The 15,221-nt window shown below is 53.0% G+C and overlaps 6 protein-coding genes across 6 annotated transcripts; 3 read left to right on the top strand and 3 right to left on the bottom strand.

The window, feature by feature from the left end:
- Positions 1-279: 279 nt before the first annotated feature.
- Positions 280-855, bottom strand: AYO21_00785 (hypothetical protein; the record flags this gene model as incomplete). Its single annotated transcript, XM_022650773.1, has 2 exons — positions 280-644; positions 786-855. The coding sequence occupies 2 exons, from the start codon at positions 853-855 to the stop codon at positions 280-282; spliced, it is 435 nt and encodes a 144-aa protein (XP_022516776.1).
- Positions 856-1,995: 1,140 nt separating this feature from the next.
- AYO21_00784 (hypothetical protein) lies at positions 1,996-4,469 on the bottom strand (the record flags this gene model as incomplete). The annotated part of the gene is made up of 5 exons (XM_022650772.1): positions 1,996-2,607; positions 2,672-3,492; positions 3,553-4,240; positions 4,299-4,311; positions 4,384-4,469. The coding sequence occupies 5 exons, from the start codon at positions 4,467-4,469 to the stop codon at positions 1,996-1,998; spliced, it is 2,220 nt and encodes a 739-aa protein (XP_022516775.1).
- A 409-nt stretch (positions 4,470-4,878) lies between these two features.
- On the top strand, positions 4,879-6,080 carry AYO21_00783 (hypothetical protein; the record flags this gene model as incomplete). The annotated part of the gene is made up of 3 exons (XM_022650771.1): positions 4,879-4,975; positions 5,098-5,397; positions 5,512-6,080. The coding sequence occupies 3 exons, from the start codon at positions 4,879-4,881 to the stop codon at positions 6,078-6,080; spliced, it is 966 nt and encodes a 321-aa protein (XP_022516774.1).
- A 978-nt stretch (positions 6,081-7,058) lies between these two features.
- AYO21_00782 (hypothetical protein) lies at positions 7,059-7,978 on the bottom strand (the record flags this gene model as incomplete). Its single annotated transcript, XM_022650770.1, has 2 exons — positions 7,059-7,814; positions 7,862-7,978. The coding sequence occupies 2 exons, from the start codon at positions 7,976-7,978 to the stop codon at positions 7,059-7,061; spliced, it is 873 nt and encodes a 290-aa protein (XP_022516773.1).
- Positions 7,979-8,389: 411 nt separating this feature from the next.
- On the top strand, positions 8,390-10,595 carry AYO21_00781 (hypothetical protein; the record flags this gene model as incomplete). The annotated part of the gene is made up of 2 exons (XM_022650769.1): positions 8,390-8,556; positions 8,957-10,595. 2 exons carry the CDS (start codon positions 8,390-8,392, stop codon positions 10,593-10,595), a joined length of 1,806 nt encoding a protein of 601 aa, XP_022516772.1.
- Positions 10,596-14,195: 3,600 nt separating this feature from the next.
- On the top strand, positions 14,196-15,065 carry AYO21_00780 (hypothetical protein; the record flags this gene model as incomplete). The annotated part of the gene is made up of 1 exon (XM_022650768.1): positions 14,196-15,065. One exon carries the CDS (start codon positions 14,196-14,198, stop codon positions 15,063-15,065), a length of 870 nt encoding a protein of 289 aa, XP_022516771.1.
- Positions 15,066-15,221: the final 156 nt, after the last annotated feature.

Raw genomic sequence — 15,221 nt, 5'->3', positions numbered from 1 at the left:
TGGCCTGGCCCGTGCGTTCTGGACCGTCCGTCCGTTCTGTGGCGCCCCTTTTTGTCTTGGTAGCTCGCAGCCTCGCAGCCTCGCTTGTCCTGTCGTGTCTGTCCAGCCGGCTTGGTTGTTGTTCGAGCAGACCGACTCACAAGGGGTGGTGTCCGAGTCTCGCCTGTGCTTCTACCAGCCTCCTCTCTGGTCAGGTGGCCCAATAACCCAGTACCTCAGCAGGGGGAGAAGCGCGGGAAGAGACGAGTGAGTGCGTTTGATAGGATGTTGTCCCTTCGTCTATCTCTTCTCCTCTTCCTCTGCCTCCACCTTGATCTTGATCTTTACAGCCACGTCGTCCATGTCCATGTCCGTGTTCGTGTCCTCTTCTTTTACCAATACCTGCTTCTGTTTCTCCTCGTCGTCGCCATCCTCCCTCTTGACCTCGATCTTGACCTCTTCCTTCTTGATCTCCTTCCCTTCTTCCTGCTTAATCTCTCGCTTAAGCCCAACCACATCGCCGACGTCACTCCCGGCATGGTTGTCCAGAGACCAGGTATCCGGCTCTGCACCTGGACCTAGCCCGTTCTCGCGAATCCGGTTGCGGCTGCGATTGTGATGGCGAATACGGACACTCGAGGCCCAGAACATATCCCCAAAGTTGCCTGTCAATAGAAGAGCACATCATTTAGTCAAGGTGCAGATATGAAAGACACCAGAACAGCAACACGACGGGATAGACAGTGGCACTTTTCTGAGTCGCCAGCTGCTGGATGCTGGATGCTGGAGTGTCTTGAAATACATACCGTTCTCGGCGATCATGGCCATGTAGCCCGCTCTTTGTCTTCGGTTTGGGACCCAGGGATTGAAACCCATCTCGATGGCCGGACTGGGGGGACAAAGGGGCAAAAGGACAAGGGATAAAGGTCGCAAGGAAAAGGTACAAGGTTTGCTTGTTACGGCATCGTTTTGGGGCGAGAGAATGGGCCCTGGCGTTCTCACTGCTGTCCGTTATGTATGTGCCACGTAAATCCGCACAGGTCTTCCTGAGAGTAACTTGTGTGTATTTGTATGGTTGTTGTAGAGAATGGATAACCAAGACGCGAGATTCATTCACTACAGACTAGACTAGACAATACCAGCACCAGATCAAACCCAGGACAATAGACCGCCGGGCCAGGACGAGGGCGAGGGCGCGGGCGAGGGCGCGGGCGCGGTCTCTGTTCTCTTGTTCAGACTGTCGTCTCCCGACGAATACTTCTTACAGAAATCACAATGCTGGACAGGACGGGAGCGGGACATGTGAACGGGCGTGGATGCTCTGGTAGGACAACACAACAGAACTGCAGGACCAGCGACAGATATATGTACATGTCGCAGGATATACGGGGCCTAGGAAGTAAGTAGCCCTGCTCAGTAGCGACGAGGACGAGCGATATACATACATACATCTACACCTAAATCTACCGTAGAGCTCCACTGCGTGAATGCACCTCTATTCGCGCTGGTATGTACGTTGTCTCCATCCTACTTCGAAGTACTTACTAGATATCCGTAGAGGATTCGTCGTATACAGCGGAAAGAGCCGGCCTGTTTGCCTGTTGAGACACTGCCAAGCGGGACCAGGTATGAGAGACGGGTGAACCGAGAGTCAGTCCGAGAGACAACAAGAACCAACGACAACGACAAAGAACATGAACAAGGAAGGCCCACCACCTGCATCCAAGGGTAGAGGCAAAAATCACGAACAGAGAATGACCATCCGGAACCAAAGGTAAAAGGAACAGGGAGGGCGTGTCTACTGTGCACCTACCGTGCACGACAAACGACAAACGATCCAAACAGTCCAAACAGTCCAAACGTCAAGAAAAGGCATTATATAAAGCCGTGGCTTTCTCTCCAAGTTCCAATTCATCGTGCAGTCAGTCTCCACTGGCTGCAACGTGCAGTTAGGGCCGAGGAGGAACTCTTGGTCTAGACCGATGGCGTTGGGGGGCGGCAGAGAGACAAATTTTTCTAACGATACTGGTGGTCATCTAGATTACAATCGGCATAATCAAAACCATCTCCACTCGCAAAGGTGGTCAGGAGCCCGCTGAGAAAGTCGTCGGAGCTCTCGTCCATGCCCGGGTCGCCGCCGAGTAGGAGGGTCTCGTCGAAGAGGTTCAACGCGGTGGGAGGCTCGACGGCATTGGGCAGGAGCTCCGTGGGTCCAACGTCGCCACCGGCATCCGTCATGTTCCGGTCGTCGCTGTCGACGGCCACGACCTTGTTGGCCGCGTCGATGAGGCGGCGGAGGCGCTGGAGCGTGCGGCGCGCCAGGGCAAATCCCTCGGAGATGTCGGTGAGGATGGCGAGGGCGATCTTGAACGACTCGGTCGCGGCGGCGCGGATGTGGACCGCGATGTTCTTGTTGATGATCAGGCAGATCAGCGGGACGATGGCCACGGTCAGATACACCACCGACGAGTACCGCTCGACGCCGCGGCGCCAGGGCGATTTGTGGTAGCCGTGGATGGCTTGGACGGAGCTGGCGGCCAGGGACAGCGACGTCTCGGCGACCTTCTGACTGTATTGGAGACTGATCAACTCTTCTTGCCGTATGAGGATCCGCAAGTGATTGATGAACTAGGTAGATGAGCGTCAGATGGATTCAGGCTAACTAGAACGGGGGTGTGGGGATATTCCTTACCAGATGGAGGACAATTCGCTGGCGCAAAAGGTACAGAGGATGGCGGTCCGTGTCCCAAGACGCCAGCACGTCGGGATTCCACTGCAGCCCGACCGGCAAGTTGGCGCTCAACGAGACAATCCGGGCGTCGGTGGTCGCAATAAAGTCCTGACTGACGGGTCGCGGCGCCTTTTTGGAAAACATATTGTCCCAGATCTCGGAAGAGAGCTTCCCCCACTCGATCATGTTGCGGAGGTACGGGATGGGCGAGCACTCGGGGTTCTCTGCCGGTGCTGGGCAGCTGGGGCTGAATTCGCGGTCGTCCAGACATCGTGGGAGGTCGACGACGGCGTCGACATCCTTGATCAGGTACGGCAACCCACTCATTAACGAGACGCTTCGGTCGAGATAGAACAGAGACCAGAAGATCCGCCGGCGCATGGTGACGTCGAAGGTGGTGCGGTTGTGCCACGTGTTCTGGTCATGCAGGTTGATCTGATAGCACAGTCGCACGGCGGTGCCGATGGTGTCGTACGCCGCATTCAGCTTCTCGGCGTGTTGCAGGTACGTACACTTGATCAGCAGGATCTGGATGGTCGCCAGGTTTCCGCGTCCCAGCCAAGTGACGTGTTGTAGGAGATGGTCTGCTCGGAGGAACTCTTGCCAGCCTGGAGGTGTCTCTTCGGTTGAGGCGCAATGTTCGTGGAGAATCTTGACTTCGGCGACGATGAGGTTGACCAAGGCCACAAACTGGAGCGTATCCATATTATTGTGCCAGGTGGTGTCGCGATTGAGGTAAAACTCCATTTGCGCCAGAAACTGCGCTTCATTGAGGCATGGACCTGTCGAATACGATCATCAGTCAATCTCGTCTCTTTGGATACGACAGTGACATGGCTCACAATGTGGATTCTGGCTGGAGAAGAAGATCTTGCACACTTGCAGCATGAGCTCCAAGCCTTGAGGCTTTCGTCGTGGATCCCACCGTTGAATGTCCGCTTTACAACAATCTGGAAAGCTCCCCGTGTCAGAAAAGGGACACCGTGCGAGTGCTGTTGCCGTGGATCGAGGCGGTGTCTGTTGCGGCTCATCCCCGAGAATGCGGTTCAGGGCTGCGATGGCTTCCAAGGAGCTCGAGCCGCCTCGACAAGAATCTTCGGTAACGGACGTTGCGAGGCTGTCTGGGTATGGTGTGTCTTCTGATTCGGGTGGCAAGTCGACCCCAAACGAATGTTTGCTGGCGACGAGGTTGACTCTGTCTGGTTTGGGTGTCATATCCGACTCGGGGCTCTCCAACTCGGTGGCTCTTCGTTCGAGCATGGCAACCCGATCCATGATGGCAGCAATCTCGGCTCTTATGGTTTCAGGCGACTGGTCATCCTGTGTGCCTGTTTGGGTCGTAGCCATGGTGGCCGGTTGTCCATTGGCAGGGTCATCAACCACAACAGGCGAGCGGACAGTGGCGGCGACATTGGCAGCGGCAGCCGCATCAGGTCTGTTACGGCGAATAGCTCGTCGCTTCCTGGTATCAGAATAGACACATTCGACATTGGCCGCGTGGCAATGATGGCAAGGCTGTTCTCCACTACACTGATCAGGTCAGGTCAGGTGCACGTTGCACGTTGCCGTGCGATTTGATAGTAAATACCTTGACTTTGCGCCTAGAGCAGTCGAGACTATACCGCGATGAGAACGTGGCTTACAGAAAATACTTGGGCCCCTAAGAGACTCACCACGCACGCGAGACGTACTTTCGTCGTCGCGGGACTGTTGGATCCTGCCAATTGGTGGGTGACGGGATGCTCTGGAAGGACTCCATATCTTAGCCACATTAAGAGGACGAGATAGAGCGATAATGCAACTACTGCCCAAGGGTTTCAAGAAGCGACCTGCAAAAGAGAAGGGAGTAGGATTGAGGATGAGGGACGTCCTTGGGTTTCGGGAATGCTGGTTGAAGTCAGTCCCACAATCGCGGAGGCGGCGAATCGCAGCCTCGTCGACCTCGGAATCATCGACGGGATTCGGGATTGACGAGGCTGCCCGACAGCCTTGTGGACTTGTCCTTCAGCTCACCAGCTACCATCTCCCAGCTCCCACTGTTTCGGAAACAAAAGATCCCGCGGGACTGCCGAAGAAATCTTCTGTGTCGTGTACTGGTGTTGATTTTGTAAAAATGACTTCAATATCCGACAACAAGACTTGCAAAAAAAGGAGCCCAGACGATACCCATGCAATCCATCCCTGACTTTGATTCCTTACCTCCCGTCCCAGGCCAGCCTCAAGGTAACGCCTGGGGCCTATGGGGAGAAGACGACCAACTTGGAAGTATGTCAGTGTCGGTCTATATCCGTGTGCATTTCTCACTTCCTCACCCTTTTCCGCCCGCCTACTAGAGTCTAGATACTAAAACGTGAGGCGAACCCCAGCACTTAATCTACTCACGCCAGAGACCATCATCGCAGCCAAACACGAGATCCAGCTCGGAAAAACCGTGTCGCTCGACTTGGCCCTGGACCACTTCCCGCCTCTTGCCGGACGCCGACAACCCGAACACGAGGTGATATCTCTCAAACAGGGCGGGAGGTACGACAAGTACGGGTTCGACGACGCCCTCCGGTTCAACACCCAGGCGAGTTCTCAGTGGGATGGACTGCGGCACATCGCGCTGCAGGAGAGCGCGCTGTACTACAACGGCGTGAGCCACGACGACATTGCAGCTGGACGGCACGACAGGAATGGCATCCACAGTAAGTCCCCTTATTCTCGTTGCTATGCACAGAACGTTTGTCGCAATATCCTAGTGTCAACAGGCACCCCTCCTCGATATTGCGGCGTATAAAATGCTTACTGCCTTCTCACAGAATGGGTCGAGCGCGGTGGCATCGTCGGCCGTGCGGTCCTTCTAGATTATGCTCGTTGGCGCCAGGAGACCGGCCAGCCCTATGCACCACCCAACACGTCCTTCGCCGTGACGGTTGCCGAACTGGACGCCGTGGCCGCATACCAGAATGTGCAATTTCGGACCGGCGACATTCTGATCATCCGCTTTGGCTTCATCGAGTGGCACGACCAGGCCACCCCCGAGGAGCGAGCCGCCACCTTCTCCGCCGGCACGTATATCGGCCTGGAAAGGTCCATGGAGACGGTGCGGTGGCTTTGGAACCGCCATTTCGCCGCGCTGGCGGGGGACACGGTCGGGTTTGAGTGTTGTCCGAGCCTGTGGAAGAAAGTGCCCGGGACTCAAGGTGGCGTCAACCTGCACGAATGGATTCTCGCGCACTGGGGCTGTCCCCTGGGTGAGCTGTGGAACTTGGAGCAGCTCGCCGTCGTGTGTAACGGTGCGAAGAAATGGACCTTCTTTTTCACCAGTGCCCCGCTGTACGTGGTCGGAGGCGTGGCGTCGCCGCCTAACGCCATTGCAATACTGTGAATCGACCTCTTTAAAGAATCGGGTCTGCTGTATAGGAGAAAATGACCGCAACTAGTGTCTGTTCTTTGTCTAGGTCTTTGTCGATCCCTCGGCAGCGAGATTGTTGGCTTTTTCTACTCATGGTACTTACCAGGGGTTTAAGAGGGGGGGGGGGGGGCCTATATGATCAACATGTATATGCGACTACACGCTGGAAGAACAACAGCGCAAGATCTCGTTGTTGCCATCCAGCGTTTACACCCTTCCATCTGTTGTGCGTTACGCTCTTAGAATAATAGTAGGAACCAGATACCCTGCACCGAGGTCCTCAATGCTGTTCAGACTTTACAACATTGTTCGAAAGTTCAAATCTAATAATCCACGGGACCGCTCTGATTGGGACAGAAAGGCGATGAGTGTCACGCCGGGGCCGCTGCATGAAGACCTGTTTTTGACAATAAGCGCCCGCAATATTAGTTGGAAACTTGTAAAAAAATTGTGCGTTTTGCACTGTAGATTCAGTTCCGATGGAGACGTCAGTGCTATGAATCAGACTGCATCCATCTGATGAAACGTCCGCGCTTCCTCTAGTGAAGGGGTTCCTCAGGGGAGTGCTGAACAACCCCCCAAGACTCCGCTTCCGCTTCGTTAAAATAAGACCCGATTTAATAAGAAGCGCCATTGGTTATCTTGCCGGATTTCGCTATCTCGCATCGCGCGCACCAGCTTGGCGCACTTCCCACGCCCGGGATGTGTATCGCCAGGCACTCATAATCGCATCCGTGTGAATAAGATGACCTCTTTGCCGCCAAGCGAAACGAAGGTACAACAAGCTAGCGCATGACACTGCACCGACGGAGATCAGAACGGGCCATTCAAACAATTCAGGGCGGGAAAATATGAGTGTCGCCATGTAGGAGAGAAGTTCGAACATATTCTGCCACGCAGCCTCAACCGTCGAGAATGCCCCACGTGACTCAGCCTCAACAGCCTACATGGTCAGCATTTTAGTTGGAAAGCGCAGGAGAAACTCACCTCTTGAACGAGAAGCTGAGTGGACAGATCAAAGCCTCTCAACCCCAGACGGCTAACAATGGTCCCCACAACAAGAGCTGTGGCAGATAATGCGGACGGTTTCAGCAGAATGAATGCTATGGTACCCCCGATCAGGGGGAAGACCTGCAATGTGCTCAGCCACAAGCCCGCTCTGACAGGGCCGATCTTTGCGATGAGCCAAGGGGCGAACCATGTGGCAAGAACTTCGAAGCTGACACTAAGTGTCCGTGCAACGCCTATCACACCCGACTTGTAGCCAGAAGCGAGGAGAAAAGTGACCATCTGACCACCAAAGTTGAGCACGGTGAGATATAGCAAAGCACCAGCAGCAGAAGGGAGGAAAACCGTATGACGAAAATAGAGACCACAGTCAGCCACTGACTTGGTGCTCATGTACATGAGGCTGTTCCAGGCTCGCCGGAGGAACGGCTTGGGCTCGAGTGAATCTTCTGACCTTGCAGCTGTTTTGGGCTCCTGAAGCGCCGGGACCTCGTGATAGACCCGGGCGATGGCGAAATACTCGATGGGAACTGAGAGGAGATTCATCGCGAAATTGACAATAATTGCGACCCGAGTCGAAGCAGTATCCACGGAAGCGATAAAGAGAGGTCCAAGAAGCTTGCAAAGCAAGTCGATGCGGCGCATTTGTGCGTTGAGTCTGCGCAAGGCTGCCTGGTTGTTTCCTGCAACCACAACGCACTGCGGGATCTTGTCAGCGGAAAACCATTTCCAGCAGATCGACTAACCCAGTCTTTTTCCACAGAAACCAGATTCATGACGGAGCACAGCTTTTCCGCACATGCCAGGACAACGAGCGTTGCGAATATCGTTTTCTGGACTGCGCCTTGCAAAAGTGTCGGCATTGTGAGGATGTAGAACAAGAGGCAGGATACTGCGACGACGAGACGTTGGACAACTGTGATGCGTCAGCTAGTGGCGTCTCAGGTGTTGTAGCAGTCGCACCAATGGACACTCGGACAACAGTCAGGCGATCGCCGGTGTCGATATAGTGTCCCACACCAGGTGCCAAAATCATAATACATATACCTCTTGTCAAGGCATAGATAGACATTGGTCTCAGGGTTCCAGGGAATATGGTCGCAAGGTAAATGACAGACCCGAATTCGAATACACGGGAGTTCCATGTTGACAGAGAGTGCGAAATGTAGAGTCGAAGGGCTAGTCGCCCAGGGACACGATCGGCATCAATGAACTTCGCGAGGAGAGGAGCCGTCTCACCCCCAGAGTGACTTTCATCTTGCGCTGCCTGGACCATGTTGAGAGTGATGACGGAGGTGGAAGAGGAAGAGGAAGAGGAAGAGGAAGAGGAAGAGGAAGAGGAAGAGGAAGAGGCGTACCTAAAGAATCAACAACTATTCATATACCGTCGCGAAGAAGAATGCGTGCTGATTGGCGAGCCTGGGAGTAACGAGGCCCGCTGGTATCAATAACAGCGTAAAATTTAACCGTAAGCGGCAACGGTTGGTGTCAATACCGATTTCCCCAAATACCGGAACGCAGAAAGCTTGTTTTTATCCCTTTATTCAACTTTTTGAACTTCTATTGACAAAGCGTGGCGCTCGGATTTCACTTTCTCTTGTACTCCAATTCGCTCCAATGCAGCGCGCGAAATCTCGAAAGAAGAGCAGAGTTCTGCGTACACACACCGGATGCAAGCCTTGTCGGAGGCGAGGAAAAAAGGTACGAATGCTTCGAACCAGAATTTTGCTTCAAGGGCCTGACCTTGGGCAGTGTGACGAGGTGAAGCCGGTCTGTCAAGCATGTGCGAGATTGTTCCTCACGTGTAGCTATGGACTGGACTACACTTTTCGTAACGTCAGCGTGCCTCGGGGTACAAATGAAATCAGTCCGGCAGAGTCGGGTAATCTCTCGACCATTTCGACACTGGCCACCCAACCGAGGGAGGCTGCGCACACTCTTACAAGTGTACGAACGCAAAGCCCCAGCGCGCCAGAGATTAATCTCGCAGCGTCGACCCCAGTTAGTCTCAATCTCGAATTACAGGTCTGCTTGTATTTCAACGATCTGCTCGCGGCCAAATATCTCAAACACTTCGAGAATCATGTCAGAGACATCCTTCCGGCATCGTTCCTACGATTCGCAAATGTTTCTCTCAAGTCGCCGATCCTGACGTCTGCTCTCCTGTGTATCTCGGCCTCCAATCTCTCGATGCTTGATGCAAGTGTTCAGAGCCGGCACTTCTCCGAAGACAGGATGTCTCTCTTCAGTCCCGTGGCTAATCGTGATCACCACCGACGGGCAGGACAATATCACGATCTTACCCTCGAACACAGTGCGATCGGTGGTGATGTCCTTGAACTCTTGGTGGCTAGAGTTCTTCTTGCTTACTACCACCATGCATCGACAAACCATCTTGACTTTCGCGCTGCGGTCTGGAACTGCACCGATTTTGTTCTGCAACATGAAACTAGCATCCTAGCCATGCCAGGCGGTCTAGAAGCGCTACAGCTATGGTTTAGACTATGCACATCACACCGACCAGCAAAATTACCCTCTTTGCTGCTCGATGGGGAAGGGCCCAGTTGCTTTGGACCCAATCTCGACACTCAAGGTATTCCCGGTAGCCTACACCTCTCATGTGTCATTGGCATGAATGAGGATGATCTCATTTATGATATCTTGATCAGGACGCTGGAGCTGAGATCAAGGATGGTTGTATTCCACTGTATTGCGGATGTTTGTCAGGTCTCCCCAGAATCGACGGACCTGAGCACCCTAGTGCACGTGATGTTGACCGAATTGCTGGGGAGAGGATGCTCACCCGAAGAATATACTGAGGTTCGAGCCGGGTATGTGCGTGGACGCCACCTCCTGGCTTTGCTGGAAAGCCAGAGATCACGGTTGCGAGTCTGGGCTTCCCGACTCACCCCTCAGCAACAGCCGGAAGTCTCCGTGGCTCAGTATGTGAGGCATCAAGACGCAATGAACGCGATATATTATCACCTCTGCGAACTTATGATTGAGGAGTCGCACGCCTGCGTCACCAAGAGTGTCTCTCGACCTTTCATCGCCGGGGAAAGGCCTGCCATGGCCGTTATCGCGCAGAAGATCTGCCGCATTGTTGACATGATCGATTTGACAGTATCGAACGTTTCCGATGTGTACACCTACAGTCTCGCCGAGGTATTGCAGCAACTAGTTTCCTCATGGCAGTCTGACAGTCTATTTACTTATGTCCTTGACGTTATTTGGCCCCGTCTCGAAATGAATGGACGCGGTTTCGAGCATTCGCACTACCCCACACATCTAGCAAAGCGCACAATTGCCTATTGTGCTGAACAACATATCAAGCGCCGAAAAGTCAACTTCGCCATACCAGCGGTGACGGAGCAGCTCCCAAAATTGTCTCTGTTAAACATCGATCACACAATAGCATTGGTGGTTTGTGGGCATGATTTTGAGGGGAGGTCGTTCCTTCACAAAGCTTCACTATCATAGCCTCGAAGACCATCATTCTCTCAGACGGGAACCTCCAATTTCTGGATCGTTGGCCCCAAGTGATGATTCACCCACAAAGCTGCGCCCAGGAATGCCCAGGCTCGCCAAGCATTTACTGTATGACCCGCTCGGGCTATCCCCGAAAAGGTCAAATTTTACGCTGGGTATTATTATCAAATGACCAGGTTTGGAATACACCCTTGGCTAATAATTAAAAACCACGCTCCTTACAGCAACAAAGACAATGTCTCAGCTGCAAGATAGGTGGGACTCTGATCAAAATCTATGTGCACCATATGTATCCAGCGAAATCGGGTCAAATACGATAAATTATGTCTGTTCGCATTGTTACCAGCTGTGGAGCCTTGTTCCTTGGCTTCCTGCTAGTTCGACATGGGTCGCAATTTTCGGTATTGTTTTCGACGTGTCAAGTAATAAGGCCTTTGCCTCAGGAGGGCCATACCACGGTATGCAGCGCTCCATCGGTGTCTCCACCAGCAGTGCCACAGCTGACGGCGTATGTAGTCTACGCTGGCAAAGATCCATCAAGCGCCCGTGCACTATCAAGCCTCAGGCCTGAGGACTGTGTTTCAGATTTGACGGATCTTGAAGATGTGCATAAGACGATCCTCGGTGAATGGTATACTCGATTCAAGAAGATGTATCAGGTCGTCGGTCGCTTGGATTACGCTTGTCCGCCATTCTGAAAATGCTGTATCGATCAATGATGGTGGGAGAATGAAAGGGGGAGGGGCAAGATAACGTGATACACAAGACATTACATCTGAGCCTCACCGATATCGACCTGGACCAACTCCTGCCTGTTGATGGATGGCGACAGCCGTGCTCGGGGGCAGCCTCCTAACGGTAGGGATGTCTCAATAGCCATAACTGGCATTCATAAGAGTGAATTCTCAATGTGTAAGCATGATTCCTTGTGACACAAGAGATGGTAATTGGCAGTGCACCACGGACAACCTTACAGCAGCACCCATTAGTGCTTACCGCTGTACTTCAGGCGGTTCAACTTCCTGACACTGTTGGCGCTGGAAGGAAGCGACCCGCGCAAATGAAGTGTATGAGAAACTACTGACTTCTGTAGCTCGTCGCTATACGAGGTACTGTACTGCAAAGGGAGAGTCGGTATTCTATCCGTAATATGATAGCCAACGCCAGATACTGATGGCACCTAGTGCTGTTAATTACCGCTTAATCCTACATTGAGGCTGCTGATTGAGAACAATTTCTTGTTCCCTGGCCATATTTCATAGGGAGTTTTCTCTTTTAAATCTTCTTAACCTGGGGCAACAGTCCTCCGTTCCCTACTGTCCTGTATTCTTCACCGTTGATCCTTTCAACAGTGGCTATCAATGTGAAGTACCTTCCTAATATTCCCACATCCTGTTTCCCGTGGATTTCTCACGGAGGTGCCGCGCGAAAACGTACCTCCTTTTGCGTCCGAGCGCGTCTTCTCCGTCACCCGACTGACCACCAGCTCTCATGTAACATGCCAGCTGACTTTGGAGCCGTTACCTACCCCTCCAAGAGCTTAACTGAGTCGGATCTCTTTTTGAAACGGCAGGAAATCACCCACGATCTCGTCGCTCGCGGACATGCCGCGGAGCTGTATCAGGAACTGGAAACAGGACACACCGTGGAACCCCTATAGGTGCACATGTCCCCTAGCCGACATGTTCGCAGCGTGAAGACTCTCCGTAACCGTCTCCTTCGACAGAGAAACCGAGATTGAATACTCATGATGCGGCGATCCACGATGTGGTCGCCAATATTGATACCACCTCGTCGATTTCCAGCTCGCAAGAGAGCGACAACGACCACGACATCTATGACGAGATGATCATTCCGTCTCACCTCGTTGACGAGGCCGCCGACCCATCTCAGTACTACTCTACTAGCTCGCCCACCAGCTTTGAACAAATATTTGCCCGGGAGCGCCGTGGGCACCCCAGGCAACAGGGGACACGATGGGATTGAGTGTTGTCCGAGCCTGTTGAAGAAAGTGGCCGGGACTCAAGGTGGCGTCAACCTGCACGAATGGACCCTCGCGCACTAGGGCTGTCCCCTAGGTGAGCTATGGAACTTGGAGCAGCTCGCCGTCGTGTGTAACGGTGCGAAGAAATGGACCTTCTTCTTCACCAGTGCCCCGCTGTACGTGGTCGGAGGCGTGCCGTCGCCGCCTAACGCCATTGCAGTGCTGTAGCCTACATATATACATAGATACACATTACGTACGACGCGAATTGTGCGCTCTCCCTTACCTATATTCGTCCAGGGACAAAGGCTGCCTGGTGCCCGTTATCCACTTCGGGCTGGTGAGGCTTACAACTAGAAATCTCCTTCGGGTTTCGACTATACTTGCCATGTTGCCTAGCCTCAGGTCATCATTGCCCTGAGGTAGTTAAACTTCTTTCAGGAGAAAAGCCTTGTGCACGTCTGCCTTTACCACCCCCTCTTTTGCTCCGATGACTGACTTGAGGTCTGGTTGCTGGCGGCTGGCTCTAGATCTGGAAGCCTTAACCTCAGTGTCATTTAGCCCTTGTAGCCCTTCTTTCTCGTTTCACCTCAAAACCTCCCGTCCGAGAAAAAGACAAAATGGGAATGCCATGGAAGTCTCAACGTCCCGTCTTCATTGGCTTCGTCAACTGGTTATTGTGGTAGTATGTTCCCACATCTCGATGGTTGAAGCAGTTGCCGTGGTTTCGAGAGGATGCGGCCGGGTAAACGTGCTCGGGTTGATGGATTGTCACGTCCTTTCGCCCACAAGAATATCTTTGATCCAAAGGTACGTCCAATCTGAAGCAAGGTATATATTCGTTCGGTGTCTTTGTACAGTCCCGATAGTTGACTGGATGTGGGTGGACAATCCTGCAGCCGCAATATCGGTTACTGGACATCGCGGGGGGAAGGAGTAACAGCGAAGGGTATGAGCCCTTGTTTCTGAAGTTCAATGGACATGCATGAAATATGGGGAGGTAACCAGCGCAAATTTCAAAGGGAGTGAGGGGGGATATCTTTTCGAAGGAAAGAAATGCCATCCTTTTGTATCCAGGGCCTTTCCGCACCCCCCCTTCCATTATTTCTTCCTCGAATCAATTACTGACAACTCACATCCAGGTCAGTCAGGCAGTCCGTCACTCCACGTTCCAGCTTCAAACTCGCGTGTCACGACCGCCACCTTTTGTGTCACCCCGGGCAGCACGACCACGACTCTCAGTTTCGCTTACTATTTGAGGTTTGTCAGAGTGAAGGCTTGCTTCATTGACCCTGAAGGCCTGAGAGTCTGACCCACGAGTCTATATACAGTCATATTACAAGGGGCTGTGAAATCCCCATGCATGAGACAAAAATATAGTCACGTGAGTCAGGGGTATTGTCTCAGCATAATCCAACCTCCTTCTCCCTTAAACCATCAACTCATCTAACCTGAGATGAAGTGTTCTATTTCCCCGTCTAAAGCTGCTTGACACCAATTTGTCTTCACTCTTTTTCGTGTCCAAGTCGCCCCGCAGGAGTCTGTCCTTCAGTTACATTACTTGGTCAAACCGAAGGGGGCAACCCAATATTGCCTCAATCTCGGCGATGGAGTCAGTTCCAGTCGCTGAATTCGTTCATCTAGATGGTACCACAGTGACGGACAGAGTTATAGGGATTGGAGGCACCAACATTGTTATACAGCGAGGGAAATACGCCGTCAAAATTCCGCGTCTGTCGAGAATCACGCTGATTGGAGACATCACCCCTTCGATAGATCAGAGCAGGACCCCCCAAGAAGGCGACTACGACTACCATGCCGACCTGATTCGAGCCCTGAACACCGAAAAGGACATCTACCGGAGAATTGGCCCGCATGTCGGGGTTACTCCCTGCTACAATGTCTCGTCGACACACCCCTCGGTTCGAATGCCACTGATGGAACAGGACCTTCAACACTATCTGGCGGACAACAGACCGAACCGAAAACGGCAGCTGGGATGGTTGAGACGTCTGGCGGACACACTCGCCCACATCCACTCTCGCCGCGTGATCGTGGCCGATGTTCGTCCTACCAACATCGTTCTTGACAGCGACTCGAACGTGAAATTCGTCGACTTTTCAGAGTCTACTCTAATGCCGCTCGACTGGGATCTTGAGGGCACCGATGCGCTTGGATATTCGATTCTGAGCGATATTGGACAGCTTGGCGCGGTCATGTTTCAGATCGTGACGGGCCAAACTTGTAGATTTCACCTGGAAGATGCCAACGGTGACGTGGCTTGGCCGCCACGGGATAGCCTCCCATCAACAGACAATGTCTGGCTTGGGACCGCCATCGAAAAATGCTGGACTCAAGGGTTCAGATCTGCAGGAGATCTTGCCCGTTACCTGAAGCATGTGAACGAAGACGATTCAAATGAAACAGACCCGACATTCGACCAGTGCGCGGCCGTGGAGAAGAAGCCTGTCTTTTAGAACTAGAAGCTACTGGATAAAGCCAGTATGTATGGGCTGCTTTGGTGTTCACACAACGCTGAGGGGGGTTGAGCACGACATTTCGCCCTTCGACTGACGGGGGACCACCTATCAACCAAGAGCCTACGGTAAACGCGCAGAGCGCAAGAGCCCAAG

The sequence above is a fragment of the Fonsecaea monophora genome, assembly GCF_001642475.1.
Source record: "Fonsecaea monophora strain CBS 269.37 chromosome Unknown Scaff3, whole genome shotgun sequence".
NCBI lineage: Eukaryota > Fungi > Ascomycota > Eurotiomycetes > Chaetothyriales > Herpotrichiellaceae > Fonsecaea > Fonsecaea monophora.
This window is presented reverse-complemented; position numbering and strand designations above follow the sequence as displayed.